The 20,425-nt window shown below is 40.9% G+C and overlaps 2 protein-coding genes across 4 annotated transcripts in view; one reads left to right on the top strand and one right to left on the bottom strand.

The window, feature by feature from the left end:
* znrf3 (zinc and ring finger 3) overlaps positions 1-6,476 on the bottom strand; it is a 61,655-nt gene extending 55,179 nt beyond the window's left edge. For 2 of the 3 annotated variants that reach the window (XM_088288170.1, XM_088288165.1), the window contains exon 1: positions 5,890-6,476. In XM_088288170.1, coding sequence (XP_088144296.1) covers positions 5,890-6,231 — 342 coding nt within the window. In that variant the 5' untranslated portion in view covers positions 6,232-6,476. Of the gene's footprint in view, positions 1-5,399; positions 5,869-5,889 lie in introns of those variants that run through there. The other variant, XM_088288175.1, reaches the window with a different exon arrangement.
* Positions 6,477-16,605: 10,129 nt separating this feature from the next.
* Positions 16,606-20,039, top strand: xbp1 (X-box binding protein 1). The gene is given in 6 exon segments (XM_088288971.1): positions 16,606-16,965; positions 17,568-17,664; positions 17,802-17,918; positions 17,999-18,055; positions 18,058-18,165; positions 18,897-20,039. Coding segments are annotated over 6 exon segments (1,209 nt in total). The 5' UTR covers positions 16,606-16,729; the 3' UTR covers positions 19,491-20,039.
* The last annotated feature ends 386 nt before the right edge of the window (positions 20,040-20,425 follow it).

Here is a 20,425-nt window from a genome sequence, read left to right on the forward strand (position 1 = left end):
AGCTCGGAAGGCTCCGGAAGCATCTCCAAGGACGGCTGGATACATGTGTACACGAATATGACGAATGACGCTTCCCTTAATGAACACGCAAAATAGACCCTGGAAACCATGCCCGACTTCTGCATGATTTCTAGTCCTTTCTATTGTGCAAGGTGGTGGTCGTCAGTGATATGCACAAAAAATAAAAACAGATTGACTCAAGTCTGATAATGAGGCAACACTAAAGTACTTTGCACCTCATGTTCTAGAACTTGAGGAGCAAACTGACGTGCGATAACGCAGGATTCTACATCAGCAACCTCTGCCTGTCCAGAGGCAAAAAAAACCAAACAACAATAGAGGAGGCCGACATCATTGCTAGTCAGCACATTACCGGCCCACAACAAAGTGCGCCAAGCCGCTGACCGTGATCCTCCACTCCCTCTTCACCTCTTTGTTTTTGGCTGCTGCCGGGACGAAAATGTAAGCGATGAAATGACCTTTGGGCAATGTTTCATTAAACGCAGCGAGACACACAAAAAGGTCAAGTGGCTCCCAAACAAGCTCAGGCAAAGACGGCCGGCGTTCAAAACAATGTCTCTCGTTTATGACAAATATTGGACAAAAAAATTAGCAGACAAAAATACAAAAACATTGGATGAACATTTTCAGATGAGAAATGCAAAAACATTTCACAGAACGCCAAAAACTACTAGATGAAATACTGAAATATTAGAAAATTAGAAATCAGAAAATAAACATACAAATCATTAAGCATGAACAACGAAAACAAATTCACTTAATAAAATGATAGACCAAAAATACAAAGCTGTAGCTCAAAAATACGAGAGTAAAACAATAAGGGGGACTGCTAAATTTAAAAATGTTGGACAAAAATAAGACGCAAAAATATTAGTCAAGGAATACTAAAACATTATGTCGAAAATGCCAACACATTAGCTGTACAATTAAAAAATAATGACAAAAAAAATTCTGTGTTTGGAGAAAAATATCAAAATATTAGACAAAAAACACAAGAAAAAAAAACACAAAAATACCAGTAGTTGCTGATATGAAATAAAAAATCCTGGACTGAAAAAGGGAAGCAGTCAGCTGAAAAAAATACTCTACTAAAAAATAGGGGAAAAAATTGCTGATACAAAAGTGTTATATGACATGAAAAAAATACAACGAAAAAAACCAAGACATACAAAAAGATTTCATAGAAAACGCAGAAATATTACGAAAAAAAATAAACTAGAAAAAAAATACAGTAATATTTTCTGAAAATTTCCCAACAAGTATTTTCTCCAAAACACAAAAATATTTGGAGCAATTCCCATCCAGCCAACGTCACATTTTCTTCTTCAGACAGCAAAAGTTCACTAGCTCACTGCGCTTACGTCACATTCTGCATCAACAAGGGGGCGTTTATTCGAGGCAGCTTTCCAGTTTATAGCCAGGCCCGAATGTCCTTATCCACCCCCACCTCTCTGTTGGGCACCCCAACGTTTTCGTGTCAAGTCATCGGTGCGAGCGAGTAATGAAGTAGTGGAAAGCATCAGCTGAGGTCATGTGCTGACAAATTTGCGGCGGCATCAAAAGAAGGGGAGGGGTGAGGGAAAGGAAGGGGGGGGTTGACTTTGGCCCGGACATGAAAGTCAAATCCAGCTGTGAAACGGAGAGAGCAGCTAGCTCCAGACTTTCGCTCGCGTACCGCCGCCGCTGCTGCTTCTGGGAGTTGTCCCACTCCGTGGCACCTCCCGTCTGGGACGGGCCCATTACGGCCCAGCTTTTGGGCTTTCCAGCGTGCGGCGGGCAGGAGAAGGAGCGCTGGATGCCTTTTCAAACCACCAGAGCTGTCATTATAGTCTAAATGCGTCGCGACACAAGTGCTGCCAGCTCCAAAAGGTATAGCGAACGACGCCAAGCTTAACTTTGTTAGAGTCTTATTGCTCACATTTTACAGGTCTCAAGCAAGAAATAGAGCCTGGACCCTTTGGATTTTTTTTTTGTTAGGCCGAGCCTCATATTTGGCCAAATGAAATTCCGATAACCGATGAATGGGCTGACAAGTTAAACAAAATATATAAATGACAAAAGTTGTGAATTACAGGAAGAACATTGGACTGTTATACAATATTTTGTCCTTTAGGATTTAACTTAACACCAGCGAGAAAAGGGTATCAGGTACTCATGGAGGATGCAGATTCCAGTTCAGATACCAAAGGCAAAATCTGACATTGAGTAAGACCTCCTGGGCAATAGATGGCGCTATATTGGAGCAGTTTGACACATCGGCCAATCATCATCTGCGTTACAATTTGTTCTCCTGGTGTGAAATTTGATATATCCAAAGTATCAGTACTCTGTACTGGTGAGTACTCAAAGGTCGACTACTCATACAGGTATCAGTCTGAAAAAAAAGTAGTATCGAACATGCTTAGTTTGTTTAAATGTCATCATCTTTGTCTTGTGCTGTAACGAGTTAATATTGGTGAAAAATTTGGCGTTTTTGAAAAGGGCTAATATCAACCAATTAAATCGACCCATCCATTAAGTGGAGGCACCCTAGATTTTCACAGGGATTCAATTTAAAATGTCCTATTGATTTCAGTTGCTGTTCAGTCTGAGAAGTTCGCAGTCAAAGGTTGCATTAGCCCATTGATTGATCGGAAAAAAATTGATTATGCATTATTAAACAACAAAAAAGCGCAAGTGAGTTTCATGACTAGGTTTGTATTTGGTGCCCCAAATGACTAAAATCTAGAGGGCCAACAATTAATCGACAACTTATCAAATTTATTCCGAACGATTTTGATTAGCAATTACACATACATCATCAGCATTTCAAACTCTCAACAGTAAACCTTTCCAGATTTCTGTAGTCCTCTGTGGAAGCAGACTGATATTTGTTTTTCAGACTAAGACAATTGCCAACATCTGTAAAAAAAAATTTACAAACCAAAATAACAATGTTAATACGTTCTCAGTCACATGAAATGCATGCATCTTATAATTAATGTGATTGCTGTTTTCGCCAGTTTTTAATAACTGCCACCTTGTATAATACAGATAAACTGAGTGACTGGAAAAAGTCTACACAGTTAAAAAACAAAACAAACAAAAAAAAAAACACCACCGTTCACAATAGGAATAAACAGAGCAACTACCAATAATCCACACAGTCAAACATTAGTCGAGGTCAGTGGCATGCGCAGGTACGTGTGCATCTTTTGATTATGAAACTACTCCTCTCACCGCTTATCGACAACAACCACCGCCTTGCGCATTAGAAATAACCAAAAGTTCTAGAAATAATCCACCGAGTCAAAATACAGTCCACGGCATGCGCAGTAATATGCACACATGGAATATGTGATTCGAGTGAATAATACTGCAGATCTTCTCGTCAGTTACTCACATTAACGGCTACTTTGCACAATAGAAATGAACAACTGGAAATAATCCAAACAGTCAAAAAAAAAAAAAAGTCCAAGGCATGTGCAGTCATATTCATTGTAAGTGTCAAAGGATTAACGTGATGGATCTTCTCGCTTGTTACACCTTGCACGAGAGCACATCTATACATAATCCACAAAGTATAATGAAAATAAATAATAAAAAGTCCATAGTATAAAACATCCGAGAGGCCTCTTCGGACAGCCCAAATATTTTCTCTCCAGCCGAGTGCTACAACAACAGGGTAGCTAACTATACTCTTCAGGACATCACATGCATCAATCATACGCAGGGAAAACAAAACAAAAAAAAACGGTGTCATTATAAGCGGAGAGAAAACACGGGCGGCCTCCAAGCGGTCGCCGGCTACGCTAGGGCAAACCTAAATAGACTGTGTGCGGTTTTCCGACGTAAAGCCGACGTCCGGCGCTCGCGCGTGGTCGCCGGGCGGCGCCAAAACGGCCACGAAGGAGGAGAAACACGAGCGGGAGACATTTTTCATCCCGCCATGTGTCACTCACGCCACAGCGATGAACTTGTGGAGGCACAGACTTAAATATGCCGCACACATGCTACATTTGTGGGGGATGCCTTCAGTATGATGGAAATGTGGGAAAGGGCAAAGGTATTTTTTTTTTTAAGTAAGAATCCAATCACGACACACTTAACGTTCGCAAGCTGAGCCGTGATTGGCTGTCACCTGAGCCTTCAATACATGTCATTTTCAGTCAACAGCAACAGGCAAAATGTGTTTTTAAAGGGTATTATTTGTACTTGAAAAATTATGACATTATCACATTCATTAGGAAAAATTTTTTACTTTTTACTGCTGAAAATTGCAAAATTAGTAAAGGATCCCTTTAAATGTGGTCTAAATACACCACAGGCAACAAGTACTAGTTTCATGTGATGTTGGTTTACATCCGCTCAGAATTGTAAACAGACCAAATTGGTCCTACATGGGCACCTGCAGTGTACCTGCTAAGCTATGCTGAACTAAGCAAAGCAAAACACTCAAAAATGCACACACAAAACCATCATTCTTTGTGCCTGCTGATGTGTTCAATCGATATGGTTCATTTTCAACAAGTTATAAGCCTCTTCAGGCCTGTTTCTTCGCACATCCTGACCTACATTTGAAGACAATGACCAAACTGCAAAGGTATGTACTCCTTGTGTACACACAAATCAAATATCAAAGCATTACGACAAACATTACAACCATCTGAAAGCCTTATCAGCTCCGTAATCGGGCTTCCGATCAAATATTTGTAAAAACAACATCCGAGATTTACGAGGCACATTCAACACAATGGCAGCCAAGTCCATGAGGCAAGAAAAAGAATCATTTGAAACTCGCCACAACAAAAGTCGAGCACCTGAACTCACCATTTGGTATGGGCCGTTCAACACAAAAATGGTACATTTGAGTTATAGACATTAAATATGATACATTACGTTAGAGGGATATACATTAAATAGATAAATTATATAAATATAGCAGAGCCTACATTTAATAGCCGACATAGGGTGAATATTGACGAAATTACGATACGGTGGATGTTTATAGTCATTGAATATGATTTAAATGTGCATGGACGTCACATCTGATGTCAATTGGCTACATTTAAGGTGCATAGACATTAATATAGATGGAAATAAAGTGCATTCGTGTTCTGTCGTTAAAAATGGTACATTAGAAGTGTATACTTGTTACAGATGAATAAATATGTTGCACAAAATAAGATGTGTAAATGCAGTTAGTTGGCGGTCTAAACACATAGGACTTTACTTAGACGTCAGCTATAACGTTACAGTGGTAAGTCAGAGTTGTATACATGTTGATTATTATGGAAATACGGTTAATTGGCAGTCTGGGCATTAAATGTGACGTCAATATGCTGCATTAAAGGTGTAAACAAGACAACAAACAAACATTAGAACTCTTAACAACTCACCAATCGGGCCCGCGTTCAAATATATCGAAAAAATAAAGTTGTAACATGGGAGATTTACGAAGCATTCTCAACACAACGTGAAGCAAGAAGCGATTTTTGAACACGCTCAAACGTAAAGTAAACCTTGCGCACCTGAACGCACCATCGTGTTTTCTGTGTGCAACGCCGGAAGTAGACCCCTTCATTAAAAAAAATCCCAAACAACAAAACGAACTTTTTGGGGGTTGTGCACCACGCAAAACACCGCATGCGTGCAACCAAAGTGCACAAACCACAGAAAGAAACTTGACAAACTTTTCGTTGGATAACAAACGGGAAAGAAAGTTGCCAGCGTGAATGAATTCCACCAGATAGAAGCCATCTTGTGACCGCATTGGGGCTGCAAAGTCGTACCATCATCACACATACACGCACGCTCACACACTCCTCCTGTCAACCTCCGCCAAGGAAAAGTTAGAAAGCAGCGTGTTTCGAGACACTTGACACGTACTTGGACGATCTCCCCCTCGGCGCTGATGGTGGCTCCAGCCTTGGAGAAGCGTCCCTGCAAGCCCGTCGTGTACGTCGTGTAATCCCCGTTGGCGCTGGACTCGAACAGGACCACCTCCACATAGGCCGTATCCTTGGCGAGGGCGACGCCGGGCTCGGCGGCCAGCACCGCGGCGAGGAAGAGCAGCGCCGCCGCCGCCGACGAGCCGGGATGGTGGTAGTGGTGCTGGTGGGGGTAGTCCCGCTCCGAGCTGCCCCGCCACGGCGCCACCAACGTCGGCATCAGCAGCAGCATCGTCCTGGTAGTCGTCCTGGTTGTCGTCCTGGTAGTCGTCGTTATCATCTCGCCGGCTGGCTTTGCGGCGCCGAGCGGAACGGCATGGCCGACGCGAGGCGAGACCGTGGTGCGATGCGCCGAAAATTATTTTTTTTTCTCCCCCCCTTTCTCTTTTTTTTTTAAGGGGAGGGGGGATAAGGAGCAAAAATGTGCGGAAACACACCGGGGGAGCGTGTTTAGTTCACTGAGAGTCTGTCAATGACACTGGCTGCTGCTCAAGCCTCCTCCCCCTTGGTTCCTCGCTCCCCCCCTCCTCCTCCTCCTCACCGCCCCCCTTTCTTTCTCACCCCTCCCTCCTAACCCCGCCCTCCTCTACAAAGCGTATCTCCTTTGATCTCAAACACGTGATTTTTTTTTTTTTTTACTTTTTTTCCCTCTCTCCCTCCCAAAAGGCTTCTGGCCCCACCCCCTTCCACGCTCAAGTGCCAGCACTCGGTTTGTAAGGAGGCACTCCTCAGCCGGGACCAAAGTTTGACTTAATGCCTTCTGTAATAACAAGAACATTTTATAAATAAGATCGAATAGTTTATTTAAAAAAAAAACAACATTGACAATGTAATAAGTTCCACCTCGGTATTCCTTTACCCGGCGTTACACCTAAAAAAAAAAGCTTCCGCCAAATAGGGCTCATTTTCAATCAAATTTCGACAATTAAGGAGAGACATTTGACTTTTTCAAATAACCTCTTTTTCAAATATGAGTAATTCACATATGAACGGATTTTTTTTGTCAGTAGTTAATTCAAGCTTTCTCTTCAGGGCAATTTAATTATAGTGAAGCGTTGAGAAGATGTGGTTAAGGAGTTGTCACATGACAAAAATCATCGCTTGAAAGACGTGATTTAATTCACGTTTTCATAATGAGGGGAATGGTTTAAAGATAAACTATAATATTTTGCTCAGTTATCAACCTTACCTGCCGTTCCACCTTAAAACAATCATCAAACTGGGCTAATTACTGTGAGGAATATTTAAAAAATTCTTTACAATAATATGTTCCATGCGACCCCACTAGTCTGAACATTGTATTTTGATTAATATTGCATTTGCAGTATAAGAATTTAATCTGCTTGTTTTCATCCATTCGAGGGCGGCCATTTTGCCACGAGCTGTCGACTGAAGATGACATCACATTTGCTCAGATAGCAAATAATCAAGGCTCACTTGTTTTCTGATCTTGGTCATGTGACATTCGCAAGCTGAGCCATGATTAGTCATTACTTGAGCCCACCAAAAATGTGACTCTCGTCACTTTTTGCGTAATGATAACATTAATATTTTTCACATAAAGTGTAATATTTGTAAAAGGTTCATGAAAATGTGAATCACATTGCTACAGTGAATAGTTATTGAGGCTAACTGTCAAAATGTTGACCTCTTTTTCATAATTATTTGAAATATTTTGTAGTTAAACAATAGTTTATAATTTATTAAAGATAAAATGGCTTTTCTCATTTCTATTTGAGGTTTTACCTGTTCTTCCACTTTAAAATAAAATGACGAAGTCTAATTTGTTTAGTCATTACTTTTGTCCAGGAAGCAGCTAATAGTTAAGAAGGCACTTCTCAGTAAGGCTGTCACGATGCCAAACATTTGTCTTCATTCAGCACTTTTTCATAATAAGAACATTTTAAGAATAATCTCACCACTGAGCAGACAGTTGAAAAGTTCACTCAGGCGCGGATGATCCACTTTTTGGATAACACTGCCCTCTGCTGCACGATTGAATATGGCACGCTTGTTGCAATAATACAATCACACATTGACGCGATAATCAACGCTAAACTAGCTCACTATTAGCCCACTATTCATGCTAGGCTAAGTTAACAATCCTCATCTTCAATTATCAAAGCTAAATTGCCACGCTGATTTTCCAAGAACAATGCAAACCTAAAAACCTCCCTCTATTGCTTCCTGTACCTGTCAAAGCCGAGCCAACAGTTACAATCTATTTTTGATAGTTAATGCGACCCGACGAACTTACGCTATTAGTTTCCATCATCAACAAAAAGCTTAGCTAACTCTCTTTGTCAGCGTCGAGATGCAATCCTAAACTAAAACCACTTTCCAGCTTCTATCATGCATCAATCAATCAATCAATCAATATTTCATTTATATGGCACTATTCATACAAAAAGCAACTCAAAATGCTAAGCTAAGGTGATGCTGAGGCAGATGTAGCTTTCGCTGTCAATCTATTTTGAGTAACAATGCTAACTTTAGCCCTCTTTTCCCATGTGAGGGTATCCCTGTAAGTAAGTAAAAACCCATAAAAAGGATTGCTTGAAAAAAATAATAATAACGACAAAACATTGTATTTGTTTCTAGTGGTAATGCTAAAAATATGTCAACAGTCACTACCTGTTTGTAGTATCAACGCTAAATTTGTTTAACCTATAAAATCTAAACTTTCTGCCAGTTGGCGATTATATTCATTCATGCTAAACTAAGATAATTGGCATTATCCATCCGTTTGTTATACCATAGCCACTATCCATTGTTAATTCTCTCAGCCTGTTTGTAGTACCAAAGTTAAGCTAATGCTCACAATCTATTTCTATTGTCAATGCTAAGCTAAGATAAAACCACTCATTTTGGCTTCCAATATTGAAGTGGCAAGCCTCCAGATAAAATGCTAAGGTCAAACCACTGACTTTTGTCTCATGGCATCAATGCTAACATGAGCTAAGCTAACTGTCACGGTCACTGACCATCTTTTGTTCGACTCATTGATGTCATGACATGTTCCCAGTGGAGCTGGAGTGGTGACATCATGGTAAACATGCAACACGCCACATTGTCATCATGAGAAAAGCATCTCACCTCATCATCCCGGGGGCCCCAACAGTGAACCCCCATCCTCCCACCATCCATCATTCTCTAATTGCTTTATGTAATGACATGCGGCCTTATGGGAGGCCCCTTCTTCATCAACCTCGTCTTCATCATCATGATTCTGGCTTCAGGCATAGTGCCAGTTGCAACAAAGGTTCAATTGAGCGCAGTTTCCATACTGTCACTAAGAAAGGTGCAGCAGTTCAGTATATTTAATAAAAAGTGCAGTTCAAAATCAACAGGATTCTCACTATGGCATAATAGATCAATAGGATTGTTTCTATGATACTGTGAAATAATCCTTCAATTTTTGGTTGAAGTCTTTGAGGGCACTTTTATATTTTTCAAAATCAATAGGGCTCTTGCGATGATGTACAAAAAGGTATTGGATTCTCGCCATTAAATGTGTTCAGACACAAGAAATCTAAAACCAATCATCAAGGAAGAAACGAGAAAGGCCTAACTGTCAGCTGAGTCTTGCTATCTGTTCCGTTAAACAATCCTCAACTAAGCCATGGTTGTTTTCTCAATACAATTCTGGGCAAAGACCACCCACTTTTGACCTCCAGTATCGATGCAAAGTTAGGTTAGATGTCTGTCTTGTGTCAATGCTAAGGTAGTTGTAACTAATCTATGTCCAGAAACAATTCTAAAATGGCCTTATTGGCTGTTAGTTGAATGCTGTGGGTGCTGACGGTTAGGTTTCTCGTATCAACTCTAAGCTAACAGCCACTGCTGTTTTTTTTTTTTTGTTTTTTTTTTAACAAATGCTAAACTACGTTTTTTAGTATCAGGATTAAGATGAGATAACGTTCACAGGTTCTGTTATCAAATAATTATTTTACTACCATTGGTAATCTAACTCTCATTGTCTGCATTGTTGTATCTACCAAACTAACTGGCTACAATAAGTCACCTCAATGCCAACAACATTATTTAATGACCATCTTATAATAAACTGTCATGTATTTCGGCGCACTTTTTTGCGGATTTACTTTTGTTTTTTCCGATTCTTATTTTTTTCCAGCGCTGTACTAAATGTAGTTGCTACCTTTAAGCACTAGGGGGCAACATGACCGCATGGCAGATAAATGGCCATTCAGCCGGTAGCCTTATAATTGCAAATGAAGGAAGGGCAGGAAAAATGGAGAGAATAAAAGAAACAACGATAGTATGAAAGGGAGGAAGGATAAATGGATCGAAAAGGGAAGTAAGGAAGCAAGCAAGGACAAAGGAAATAAGAAATGGGTGGAAGGAAAGATGGGAAGGAGAGATGGAAGAATGGTCTGGAAGGAAGGAAGGTAGGAAGGACAGGGGCTCACTGCCACTTTCACGGTCTCCAGAAGGTCGACATACACGCAAAGCCACCCCTGGAACCAGAACCTGATCCTGAAACCATAAGCCAGGTCTTGAAAGCCATTTGTTTCATCAAGGTCGTGTGGCTGAGACCCAATAAAATTGAGTGACAGAGTTTCAGTGAATTGTCGATCTACAGACTGTGGGAAGCCTGCAGGCCCAGCAAACAACACCCCGGTGCATTGTGGGAGCGGAATGTGAAATGTTGAGAGAAGTAAGGTAAACAAAATGCGCCCCAACCACTCTTTTTTTCTCCAGCTGGGTGCTGTCCCAGGGCGTTGCCGCCGCCACACAAAACCGCTCTGGTTTAAACGTCCCTCGCCTGACTGTTGCTTACTGAAAGGGAGGTGCTGTTTATTCAATCAACAGCTTTGTCTAAACATTAAATAGATTTTCATAGCTTTGTGGCTTTTGCCAAAATATTTCACCACTTCAACTTGAATTGAATAAATGACTTTTCCCAGAGGTTACAATTTCATGTGTTATTACACTGGCTCCCACTCAGTTGTAGATTTTAAAATTCTGCTTCTGGTCTAAAAACCACTGAATGGTTTGGGCTCTGAGGTCTGCGGACTTGGGTCAATTAGTGGAGCTCAGGTTTCAAAGCAAACATGATGAAGCAGCATTCAGCTGTTTTGCTGCACTCCAAGGGAAATAAGATGGCAAGAGAAGCCAAGTCAGCCCCAAGTGTTAATGCTCTTAAATCTTGGTTAAAACCTATGCCCCCCCCCAACCCTTTAAGCTCTTTGAAGCGTTTAGAATCCATTTCACTGTCATGAAAGAAAGCTACCGTTTATGACTTTACTTTGTTTTTAACTCATTCACTACCAGCCAAGTAGAAAAAAAAATAAAAAAAAACATCTTTGACGTCTTTTGCCATCAATGGCAATAAATGAGTTAAATGCCTGTAAATCTTTTGTTTGGAATTGGTTTTAAATTTTGTCAATGGACATTGTGAGTAATTCTTAGTAAGCTACTTTTGATGCCTTTAAATGCTCTTCAGTGTTGTGCTTTTGGATGCATGAAGCACACGGTTGCCTTTTATAAGAACGTGCTATATGAATAAAGTTGTTTCTTGTCTACTATCTTTATACTGTAAATCAAAAATGGCATCATTTACACTCAAAGTTTATCTGCTTTCTATAAATAGTTTAACTATATCACTATAATAAAATATAATATTTTTAGTTTAATAGTTTTATGGTCAATAAGGATTTTTCTAGTTTGGGCTCACTTTCAAAATATTTTACGACTAACTTTTTATTTAAATACAACAATATTGACTACATGCAGCGGGAATGTTGAATTTTTCATACCACATTTCCAAACTGTAAATAAAATTAAATTGTACATTAGAGTTTTTCTTGATAGCTTTTTCGGAACATTTGATGACAATACATCATTATTTTCTATTTATATCTTTTGACACCCATACACTTCCTTCAGGGATTGGCCCATTGCGAGGAAATGCACTCTTTTTTAATCATAGACCCATGGAGGATCCCAACCTCTGTTATTTGCATTTTTCTCTGCGAGGGCGCACGTTTAACCATTCATTACGTTCTCACAGTCTGCACTTAACACTGAATTCATGTGAACAACATGGTAACGCCATCACATGGAGTGGACAGTTCACCAGAGCTAGAATAATGCATAACTAATGAGTTTCTTTAGTGTGTCACAGAACAGTGAATAAGAAGACGTCTGCGACGTCAACACTTCTGTGCTTGGAGCTCCGCTTGCACTCAAAAGTACTTAATGGAACCAGTCAAACAGCAAAAGAGCCTCTGTTAATGCTTTGTTGCTAAGCTTTGAAGGCTTTGTGGACTTTGTGTCTTTACGCCTGTGCAAGTGTGTCCTCACATTTAAGCGTGTTTGCAGCTAAACATGAAAATGGTGTGTGTCCGAGGACCTTGCGTTCATTCTTTTCATAAACAAATTGAGGGATCTATTTGTGATTTTCATTTTTAAAAGAAAAATAGGCTAACCATTTTAACGACCTTTCTTCAAAAATAACAACATGTGGCGTTTTCTGAAAAGGACTTCAATTTCCGTATATCCACTTTCAATGTTCAATTTTTAATTTGACGCTTTTCAGCCTGGTTGATTCGCATATTGCGGTAGTCGTTTAGGTGAAATAAAGGACTCCATGTTCCCAATGGACATCCTTTTTAAAGGACACAAAAGGCTGACGCTCAAGGAAAGCGACATGATTGTGGCTAAAATCGCCAGAATATTCCAGGTACGTAACACATGTTCCGTTTGGTTGGAGTACATGCGAAGACCAAACATAGTTATGCAATCGCTCATGGCTAGTATGTAATAATTAATATGACAAAAACAGTAATGAGATAATACATTTAAAATACTGTGCTTTGTCTTTGTGCTTGTGCACGCTGCACGCCAGCGATGCTGTAGTGAAACAATCGTGAGTGCCAAAGCGACTATTGAGTTCAAATATTACCTGTAAAAATCAAGCCGAGACAACTAATAGTTTTCTAGACATTCCGGTGTGTGCGTGCATGTGCGGTAATAGAATGATAATAATTGATCAAAATCTTTAGTAGACTGCACATGTAATGTTTAGCTGATGTTTTCGTTTTCCAAAGGTGAATGCGCCTAGCCTGTCTGATGATGAAAATGTGGTGATATTCCCGGCCGGGATCGGCTGGACCTTTCAGTGGCCTGAACCTAACAACTCGTGGCCACTATGAGGTTCATGGGGAGGATATTGGCCCACCAGTTGCCGAGCAGACTCGGCCACTGCCAGGCCCAAACTGTTTCCAGTTCAACCGTGCAGCTCAGCCCACCGCTGCTCTTGGGCCATTATACTTGCTTCCCTTAGCTTCCAGCTTGCGAAAGTAAGGAATTTCCTTCCATTGCTATATGCAGACGACAGTCAGATCTTTGTCCCGCTGAGCAAAAAAGACGCTTTCTCCTTGAGACCACTTTTGTCCCTTGTTGAGGAAATCAAAATCTGGATATCACTTAATTTCTTGAATTTTAGCAAAAAGAGGACAGAAGTTATGGTGTTCGGTCCAAGTGGACCGACTACTCTCAACCCTGTTGACTTTGCCTCAGGGGAAATCGCACCTGTTCTGTTACCGGTTCTTCTCTATGAAATGAGCTTCCATTATATGTTAGGCAAGCCCCCTCTCTGTCCACTTTTTAAACTCGTTTGAAGACATTTATATTCTTTGGCTTTTGACTAACATGAGACTGTCGCTGTTCTGCTGTTTTTCTGGTATCTACTGTATGCTCTTAATTTCACGCTAATTTCTATTACACCGTATGGAAAGTGCTTTGTTACAGCTCCAACTGCTGTTAAATGTGCTAAATTAAATTGTATTGTATTGTATTCATTCTTTGTAACCACGATAATTTAGAAACATGTAATGCAGACAGTGTTTTGGATGGAATTGATGGAAAGCACGCTCACATATATCTTTCTAGGTTTGTTTTCACGGCTGAGCTCAGCCGGGGAAAACTGAAGCCCGCTCGTATGGTTGTACTCAGATTATTTGAGTTTGAAGCCACAATAACAGGTATCCTTGCCAAAATACACGATGCTTTGCAGACTGATGACCTTCTCATCTTGATTGATGCCCAAGGAAATGAGATTGTGGACTCAGAAGGAACAAGAGGTTCCCTATTATTACCATACCTGACTTATTGTGTGGAAATTTGGGGAAATGCCCATAAAACCAACACTCTACCTCTTTTCAAGCTGCAAAAAAAAGCAATCAGAATTATTAATGGATCAAAATTGAATGAACCTACAAATCCATTATTCGTCAAATTAAACACTATGAAATTTTATGATCTTGTTGAATTTAAAATAGCGCAAATAATGTATAAAGTACATAATAACATGATCTGCCACAATACTCAGAAACTGTTCGCGATAAGAGATATTTGCTACAACTTAAGGGGCACAAGTTTGTATAAAAAATCCAAACCAAGAACAAACATTAAGCAAAGGTGTGTTTCTGTAAATGATGTTATTCTGTGGAATGATTTTGAAACTGCCCTGAAAAGGTGTGAATCACTTGTTATGTTCAAAAACATGTTCAAAAGTAAAGTACAAAAAAACTGCATAAATCAAATATAATTAAGTAAATTGCCTAAATCGTGAAATCTGTGTTATGTATAACACTGAGTGTAATGTAAATATTATTATATATTATTCGATTTTATATGGACGATCTATTGTATTAATTTAAATGAAGTCAAATGCACTGAGAACAGGGGGTAGGACTAGATAAGTTCTCTACTTTTTCCTACTCCCTATTGAACATGTAGACTGTGCTTATGACGTTCCTTTTTTTCTTGTTTCCTTTTAAATCGTATTTATTCATTTCTGTTCTGTTTGTATGTTCAATAAAAAAAAATCATGTTATGGTACACATTTGTTTTCATGTAACTCAACCTGGGATTCTGTGTGCATTCCATGCAATGCCAATCTTACACAGCTCAGTCGTGAGGTTAGCTGTACGGTACCTGGTCACATTGTGATTCACGTTGAGAACTTCCTGATTTGCGGCTGTTTCGCCAGATGTTGATCTCAACCCACATATATATATATATATATACACATATATATATATATACACATATACATATATATATATACATATATACATATACACATTGATCGATAGCTTGAGAGAAGACTCAATTCGTTGACCAAAAAAATGTTCCTCATCAGCCTTGAGGTGTTTAATACTGCAGCAGCTGTGTTTCGCACTATGACCAAAAGGACTTTGGTTTATTCTGCTGCACTGGAGTGAGATTAAGAAAGGAGCAAACACTTCCCCCAAAGTGCTCACTTTCAGTTGAATGTTCCTCATCGTAGAAGCGGATTGTTGCCAAGGCTCGGCAAACGCTTCCTTTCACTGGGTTGTTAAAATTTTGATTCCTGTTTGAAGGAGCACACACTTGCAAGCTTGTTAAATGTTTGTTTGCTAATGGCCGCCAACTCTTACAACATACTTTTGTCTGGGACGATGCGTCCTTGTTGACAAAACTGAACGCCCTGACGGCTTTACGCAGATTCTTACAAAAAGATCAAAGCCAAGGGGAATGCAATGACTAAAATATGTTGACCTCCTTTACAAAAGGAAGTCAAGAAAGGAAAAAAAGGTCATAAAAGAAGGAGGAAATTACACAATTGGTCAGGTATTTACAGCAAGCTTTCCCGAACACTCACATGGATTGTGTAACATTGACAGACTTGATGCAGGGTTGATATAAACTATTGTGTCACAACAAAAACTTTTTGATGAGAAAATGTCTTCATTTGATTGATGATACATTCAATATACAATTTAGGTACCAGTTTTGAATAGTGACTCACAAAACAATACATAATCCCGATATTTATCCATGGCTATCAATATATGGATATAATTTGGACAAATACATCATAAAACAGATAAAGTAAACAAAATATGAATGTATTACATTGTTCGGCATCATACATGTTCAAATGGAGGAAGCAAAATACCTTATCCAGCCCGACCGCTTAGTCCCATATACCGTATAATCTCGTTGCACACTGAGACATTGACAATAAAGGGCATTCTGATTCTGATACTATCAGCTGCCAATAAACTTAATACAAACACGCACCCATTTTTTAAATTTTGCCATGCAGATATCATGATACCGGCACAATCTACGATACATCGTGATATGCTAACACACACACACGTATATACAGTGTATGTCATTTTTTTGTATTTGTTACTTTTATCATATATACAGTATATATTTTGTTTTATGACTGACTATTCTTTTTAAACATTTTATATTTTTTGTGTTTAGCATGTATTATAAATGAATGTGTCACTACTTTTATTCTAAAGTATTTATAATTTTATGGAAATTTTTTTTAATCGACTACATTTTTCATAGCATGTTTGCTTCATGGGTCCAGGAAATCCCCACATGATGCAAGACCTTTGCCCCCTACCGTCCCCCCCCCCATCTTAAGTAAATCCCTTTCTCTACAGGACAGAACTGGTCTCGCATAATGAAACATAAAGGTGTAAATAAACGTGATTTATGGATTTTTCTCCTGCAAGAGGGTGAAACTCGAAATGTAAATGAGTGTAACCGCCTTGTCCAATCACATACCGAAACGCAGTGACGTCTACAGCCAATCAGGTATCAACACGATAGTAGAAAAATCGCCGACTTTGCGTGGCCTCTTGGTCAGAAGAAGACAACCAGCGCAGCTGTGAGAAGAAAACTCAAGTGGTTTTTTTTTCGGGGCGGGGGAGATTATTGGAGACCGAGGATATCGTGCGAACATGGTGATGGTCACGGCAACGAACGGGGGCTCCCATAAACTGCTCCTTATCTCCGGGAAGCAGAGCGGCGATGGCGGCGGCTCCACGGCGAGCTTCGGCCGCCCCATCTCGGTCGTCCTGCCGTCCGCCTCCAGCCAGACGTCGTCGGACTCCGAGTCAAGCAGCTTGGCGGGGCAGCCGGTGCGCAAAAGGCAGCGGCTCACACACTTGAGCCCCGAGGAGAAGGCGCTGAGAAGGTTCGCCATGAATTCATATTTGATTTATTTTATTTTGTATGTTGAATATGCGTTTGCCTTTGAAAGCAAATTAGGGCACGCGCAGTCATACAGTATTGATTAAATCGCACAAAATGGCGGTGACGTTTAACTTAGGCGTAATAAAAGTAGTCCGTCTTGTTTCTTACGTTTTTATTACACGTTTACAATATTTACCTCATAAAGCAATCATCTTTTTTTTCAAACTTTGAAGCCCAGTTTAAGTCAATGGCTTTTGATTTCTTTCATTTTACTGTCATAACGTTTTTCAACAGTTGGTAATTGTTTTACGCTCGATTTGTATTGATGTTTGGCACTTGGCTTTTATACAGGACTCATTATGAAGTTAATGCGCAATAAAGAATAAATACATTTTCATTATTCAGCAAGATACAACAGTTGCCTTGAAGCCAAATGACTCGGGTTGTGTCACTTGGACTTTAAAACCTGCTTATCTGCCATAGTGGACCCGCCCGGCAGGACTCTGACGTGCCTGCGTGGCAGAAACATGGCCGGTCGAGATGATTACGTAGCATCACGGAAAGAATGCCCTCACTTTATTCACCCTCCTCTCCCCTTTACAGGAAACTGAAAAACAGAGTTGCAGCCCAGACAGCCAGAGACAGAAAAAAAGCCAAAATGGGCGAACTGGAGCAGCAGGTCCTGGAGTTGGAACTCGAGGTATTCTCCTTTTTGTGTAGGCTGGAATGCTGCAACTGTAATCAGTCTTGTCAATTTAATTACCTACTTGAGTTTGCTGCGCTACCTGTGTCCATAGCAAGCAGGATAAACTTGTATTGTCTTGGGGATTTTTGCAGAACAAAAAGCTTCACATTGAGAACCGGCTCCTCCGGGAAAAAAACAACGGCCTGCTTACTGAAAATGATGAGCTGAAGCTAAGATTTCGGTTGAACACCCTTGACACAAAGGAGAAGGTGCAACTCTTGACTGGAAGGCTTCTTCCTTGACAGCCTCACATTGTGAACACAAACTAATACCCCCTCTCCCTCTTCAGGTCCAGGAGTTGGTGTCTAATGGGAACAAAGCAGGTTTGGGAATCGGGTCTTCTGAGTCCGCAGCACTCAAGCTATGTGTGCCTCCGCAGCAGGTGCAGGCCCAGCAGTTCCAAAACCTGAAAACTTCCCAATGGATACAAATGACCCTGATGCTGCAGACAATGAGGTATGCGCACCTAGCATCTCGGAGCACCTTGAAAGGTTCAATTTTGGCACTTTCTATCATGGAAAAACATAATGTGCCTCTAAAACATAACAGCTTGTCCTACACATACCTTGACTCTTTCAATTTGATGAACTATACAAAATATTTGCACGCTATTTAGTGGTGCTGTATCTGTGATTGGCTGGCAACCAATTCAGGGTGTATCCAGCCTACTGCCTGAAGACAGCTGGGATAGGCTCCAGCACCCCCCCCCTCCCCGACCCTAGTGAGGAGAAGCGGTACAGATAATGGATGGATGGATAGTAAAAGTATTTATCATGCGTGCAATGCATGTGCAAGGTTCTGCCATGTTTTAGAAACGTGGACGTTATGGCAGATGAGCTCATCCAAAGAAATCAAAGGGCACCATCTGCTGGCCTTAAATTTTCTTTGAAGGCATTATAGTAGTCTGAATTTATTTGTCACAGCGTGAATAAAACTTGTAATAAGTCAGCTAGGTTCTCCCAATATTTCATCAAAGAAATGTAGTCATTGCCCATCCATGATGAAAGTACTTTTTCAAATCTAATGTTGGCCATGCTGTTAATGGACGCCAGGTTGAACATTGTAAGTAGTTGACCTCTTTGTAGGTTTTGCAATACATACTGAAATTCGGCTTAACCAATTGAGCTCTGCAACGGGGGTGAAAGTTTACCAGGCTAATCTCCTTTTTTTCTCCCCTCCCTCACCAGTCTGATCTGCTGCTGGGCATTCTGGACATCCTTGACCCGGAGTTTTTCCTTCAGCCCTGCGAGGAGCCACCGGTGCTCCTGGTCGGTGGGGGCGACTCAGTACCTGCCGCCACACCTGCGCCTCTGGGGGCCCCATCAATTAAGCTGGAGACCATTAATGGACTGATCCACTTGGATCACATTTACACCAAGCCAGCAGAGGCGGCCATGGAAGACATCAAGGAAAGCGACGACGACGACAGCGTGATGGCTTACTTCCCTGTCGCTGAGGTGGTGGTGGTGGAGGAGGAGGAGGAGGACGACGACGACGGCGGCGGCGTATGTGTCAAAGACGAGCCGGAGGAAGTTGTCATCCCTAGACAGATGGACGACTTCCTATGCGTAGCCACTGCTGCCTCCTCCTCAACCTCCACCTCCAGCTCGCCCGCCCTCAGTGGCCTGGACAAGGAAGCCTGCCTGGCGGACGCCTACAGCGACTCTGGATACGAGGGCTCCCCGTCCCCCTTCAGCGACATGTCCTCCCCGCTGTGCTCCGAGAGCCCCTGGGACGACATGTTCGCTAATGAACTCTTCCCCCAGCTCATCAGCGTATGAACATGCTCACGATTCACCTACAAAATGTTTTCAACATATCCTTGGCGTCGAGCAGTCACAGTCAAGTAATTTCTTTATTTATATTAGTGGTCTGTCCACACGTGTGGCTATTTTAGTTGCCCAATCTAGTGTTGAACTCGACATGTTTTTGTAGTTTCCCAAAAATTGATAATTTTGGATGTGCGACGGTTTCCGCTCAACGCCAGCGATATTAGCGCTAATGTGTAGCGTCGCCTGTTGGTATTTGTGGCTGAGCACACAATCTCCCTTTTCACTTTACAGCAGGTCTGTAGCGCTCGCCATGCCGCAATGGCTCATGGGAGATGGAGTTTGCTTCAAGATAGCTATCCAGTATTCAAAATGGGGATGGACTGGGGAAAGGGAGGGAAAAGGGGGGGGGGGGGTCATTTAAATATGAGATACTATTTATTTGTGTATTCTGCTTCTGGGTCGCTGTATGTCCGCATATATGCAAACGCGCCATGAAATTGAAGTTGGACGCTTTCCTTGTAGTCTTACTGCATTAAAAAAAAAACCTCTGCATCGCAATTTTTGTCTTGTTTCATCATTGCACCATGAAATCACATTTTAAAGCACAGATTTTCAGTACACAACTGGATGTTTATTTGCCATCCGTAATATGTGAAAAGATAAGTTTGTGAAGTATAAGGAGTTTCACCGTATTTTTGGTGTCATCAAATTTTCACTTTTCCTTGTAAAGGAAAGGCTTATTACCTGCTCAGTAGTCTTCTGAACACCGTATAGTTAAAGAGGTCACATTTCAAAGATGTTCTTTAAACCAAATAAATGACAAGAGCTGTACTTAGATGGTGGTCTGCAGAACATGAACATTTGCAGTAATCCAAATGCGGTGTTGAATAGTACAAAAGTGCCACGTTTGACTTGGCAAGCTTCCTCTTCTCTTGCATAAGTCA

Source organism: Idiotropiscis lumnitzeri, chromosome 1, assembly GCF_059441095.1.
Source record: "Idiotropiscis lumnitzeri isolate Australia: NSW breed Sydney's pygmy pipehorse chromosome 1, RoL_Ilum_1.0, whole genome shotgun sequence".
Lineage (NCBI taxonomy): Eukaryota > Metazoa > Chordata > Actinopteri > Syngnathiformes > Syngnathidae > Idiotropiscis > Idiotropiscis lumnitzeri.